Raw genomic sequence first — 4127 nt, 5'->3', positions numbered from 1 at the left:
CTGGCCACCAAGCACGGCGACGCCGTTCCGCATATCATAGTCACTGAGGCCAGGGACTGCGTGGGAGGCAACATCATCACCGTCGAAAAGGACGGCTATCTCTGGGAAGAAGGCCCCAGTAGTTTTCAGCCGTCCGATCCCATGCTCACTATGATGGTATTGCTCTCTACTTCTCTATTCTGCTCTGGCAGCGTTCTCGTTCTGGCATTCACATTTACATTGAATTAATTAATTTAAAATTAGTCAACTAGAACTTAGATTAGACTGCTAGTGAGTCTGCTAGTGCTGAGCTAGTGGTTGGGGCATTCAGGATTCTTCCTTAGTATATGAGTAATGACTGTATAAATAATGTATGTATATTGATTTGTGTATGGGGTATTTCTTGTGTTTGATAGGTGGACTGTGGTTTGAAAGATGATCTGGTTCTTGGGGATCCAAATGCACCTCGGTTCGTGTTGTGGGATGGCAAGTTGAGGCCCGTGCCATCCAGCCCAGCCGACATACCTTTCTTTGACTTGATGAGCATCGGTGGCAAAATCAGGGCTGCCTTTGGTGCTCTTGGCGGTCGCCCTTCTCCACCTCCTCCAGTTTGTTCTCTTTCTTTTACTTTATTTTTCATTTGTTATGTCACCATTTTCACTCATTCCTCAATTCATCAAGTGCACTGCTCATTCCACATAATCTTTGACAAAAGTGACAGTGTCTTGAAGAATCGGTTGAAGAGTTTGTTCGCCGTAATCTTGGCGATGAGGTTTTTGAACGCTTGATTGAGCCTTTTTGTTCAGGTCATCTCCATTTTCAATAATTATGACTACATAATTAACTTCTTCTCGTGCATTTCTCTAGTTACTCTAATATTCATTTGCTGCTTCCTTCTATTTGGATCCTAAGATGGGTTCGGACTCAAACCTACCCAATTGTTGCGTATCCCATTCAAACTTTAACCACAATAAAAAATGAAAAAGAATTGTTGTTCGCACTTTTGAATCGACTTCTTCATTTGTTATTTATGCAAGCAAGCGCCCTGTGACATCATGTGACCTTACACAATTTTTATATGGCACTTTTAACTGAACTGGCATTATTTCACACAGGATCTGAATTTTAACCACATTTATTTGTTCAGCCATGCTCACTTATCTATGTGAACTATACTTGTCAAACTAAGTGCATAAAGCGTCCTGTAAAAGCTGTTCAGTTAATTTGGTAAATTGGTATAAGTTCATTAAATTTTTAAAGTGGTGTAGCTTTTTGTCACTTCAGCAGGTTATAGTGACTCTTTAATTACTCCGAAACTTTTGTCATTTTCAGGTGTTTATGCGGGTGATCCTTCAAAACTGAGTATGAAAGCAGCATTCAGAAAAGTTTGGCAGCTAGAGCAAAATGGAGGTAGTATCATTGGTGGTGCCATTAAAGCAATCCAGGGGAGAAACCGTGCCCCTAAGACACCTCGAGATCTGTAATAATAGATTTGTGTCTTTGATGTTATTATGATTTAACTTGTAAAGTTTATTTTCAATTCCCTAATTTTATTTTTTCAATAGGCGTCTCCCGAAACCAAAGGGCCAAACAGTTGGATCTTTTAGGAAGGGACTTGGTATGTTGCCGGATGCAATTTCTACAAGGTACTTTCTTTCAACAAAGGATAAATTAGTTGGATGGTCATCCTTCTTTGTTAGCAAGGAGAGAACATTTGTAGGTTTTTTTATTTTATAATTTTTTTCATGTGCAACACTTGTTTTTCACAGCCATATGGTCATACTTTGTTCTGTTGTGTTAACAGGTTGGGAAGCAAAGTAAAATTATCTTGGAAGCTTTCAAGTATCAGTAAATTGGATAAAGGAGGGTACACTTTGACCTACGAAACACCTGAAGGATTGGTTTCAGTTCTTAGCAAAAGTGTTGTGATGACTGTTCCATCCCATGTAGCAAGTGGTTTATTGCGTCCTCTATCTGTATGTTTCCGTCCTACATGTTTGTTATCTTTATTGCCATGTGTTTGACAGTTAAATCTTGATTTCGAGGCATTTACAGTTGGGATTTTCAGTCGAAGTTTTTTTTTTTGTTCTTTTTTTTGTTCTGTAAGGACATGTCTCTGTAAATAGTGGTGATCAACAAGACAAAACAATGGGTTTCTTGAACTGACATTCCATTTTTCCTCTTTCGTCTTGTTTCTTTTGCAGGTTGCTGCTGCAGATGCACTATCAAAATTTTATTACCCACCAGTTGCAGCAATTTCTATTTCATATCCAAGAGAAGCAATTCGGACTGAATGCTTGGTCGGTGGTGAACTAAAGGGCTTTGGTCAATTGCATCCTCGTAGCCAAGGGCTGAAAACTTTAGGTAGATTCGATTTGGTTTGGGAGTTCATTATCTATGCCTATAACTGATGCTTGACATCAGCGATCACCATTTCTTGCTGATTTTTCCCATGGGTTTTGCAGGAACTATATACAGCTCGTCACTCTTTCCTAATTGTGCACCACCTGGAAGGGTTTTGCTCTTGAACTATATTGGAGGTGCCACCAATCCTGGAATTATGTCAGAGGTAAGACGAATGCCATATGATATATGATTTTGTGGTGGGAAAGATGCATGAAGGTGATGATAAGGCTGGTAAGACATGCATTTAAAGTGAATTGATGTTTCTCATAAACTGTCACGAAGGTCTCAAAATGTGCTTCGCTTCATATATGGCACCCTAAAGGAGCACCTACTTTATCCAATATCCCGATTCCTTTTTTGTAATTACCTTCAATAACTATCTGGTGAACGTTTCATTTTGGGCATCAACATTGATACTTAAATTTTTATATGAAATAAAGCATTGATGGGTTTTCATATGAGCACCATAATTGAGCAATCATGCATGAAACTTGGATCTTCATACAGGGCAGAAACTTGTGTTTTGTTAGCAGGCTTTGTTTTCCAAGGCATTGTGCATTGCTGCTTTTCTTCTAGTCTCTCTTTGTGTGCATGAGCACTTGCATGTACATTCAAAATCACATTCTCCTTATTTAAACAGCGCGCATGAGTGTGATTTACATTCTCAATTTTTTTTTGTTCCCAAGCCTTCGATATATTCTTTCTGTTGACTGTTTCTGAAAAATAAAACACTGACAGAAGGAGAGCAAGCTTGTTGAAGCAGTTGATCAAGATCTGAGAAAAGTCCTCCTAAAACGTAATGCTAAGGAGCCACTTGTATTGGGTGTGAAAGTATGGCCACAAGCCATTCCGCAGTTCTTGGTTGGTCATTTTGATGTCCTTGATGCTGCAAAAGCTGGTTTAAGTGATACTGGGACCCAAGGGTTGTTTCTTGGTGGCAACTACGTTACTGGTGTAGCCTTGGGTCGATGTGTTGAGGGTGCTTATGATGTTGCAGCTGATGTGGCTAATTTTGTATCAAAATATACTTACAAATAGTACAGTAAACGGTGATCCTGCATCTTGTAGAAGTGCAGTGTTAGGAAGTAGAACTTAAGATGTTCCTTTGGATGCATCTGTGGCATTAAATAATAATAACAGCTTCAGTGCCAAATTTTGTAATTACTTGAAACTCTGAATGTACTTGATTCTTCTTTCTGTCTTAAATCTTGAGTTGGAAGGCAATTTGTATGAAAATTTTTGGTCTTTGCAGGGTTTTTCCCCTCCACTCCAATTCTATGGTAAAACTCAGTGAGTAGAACATGTGTGAATAATATCTATCAGTTTAGTATTTTTCTTTTGGGGCCAATATTATGCTAGATACTCGTGACTTGTAATAAGTGTTTCTTTGGTAAATATGTTACATCTTTTATAGATAATAGATGCCTACATTCTAAAAGCTCCTCGGTCCACGTACTCATCTCTACTCACACCCACACAATCTTCTTCTAATGCTTTTTGCTATGAATAATTATGGTGCCGCAGTAACTTGAAAAGTGCAAGCAGAACCGCCATTTGTCTAGTCTATGGGTGCTAGGAGGATTAGGGAAGGGGGACCATTAATCTATTTATTGGTATGCTCCTTCCCTTGAACAATAGGGACCCAAGGTGAAGGTTTTGCCAACACACTACTCGTCTCTCAGGGTCAGTGTCGGCCCAGCAGAGTACTTTCTGATCTCTACGCATTTCACCGCTCCACCAAA

At 39.3% G+C, this 4127-nt stretch overlaps 1 protein-coding gene across 1 annotated transcript; it reads left to right on the top strand.

The window, feature by feature from the left end:
- Positions 1-3: 3 nt before the first annotated feature.
- LOC103933568 (protoporphyrinogen oxidase 1, chloroplastic-like) lies at positions 4-3582 on the top strand (the record flags this gene model as incomplete). The annotated part of the gene is made up of 9 exons (XM_048566925.1): positions 4-156; positions 396-587; positions 701-785; positions 1312-1459; positions 1545-1625; positions 1784-1955; positions 2184-2343; positions 2445-2548; positions 3124-3582. Coding segments are annotated over 9 exons (1395 nt in total), but the record flags the coding sequence as incomplete, so codon positions are not given.
- Between the last annotated feature and the right edge of the window lie 545 nt (positions 3583-4127).

The sequence above is a fragment of a genome, unplaced genomic scaffold, assembly GCF_019419815.1.
Source record: "Pyrus x bretschneideri cultivar Hongxiangsu unplaced genomic scaffold, Pyrus_bretschneideri_v1 Contig435, whole genome shotgun sequence".
Classification (NCBI taxonomy): Eukaryota; Viridiplantae; Streptophyta; class Magnoliopsida; order Rosales; family Rosaceae; genus Pyrus; species Pyrus x bretschneideri.
The sequence above is the reverse complement of the archived record's forward strand: the minus strand, read 5'-3'. Positions and strand labels throughout refer to the sequence as shown.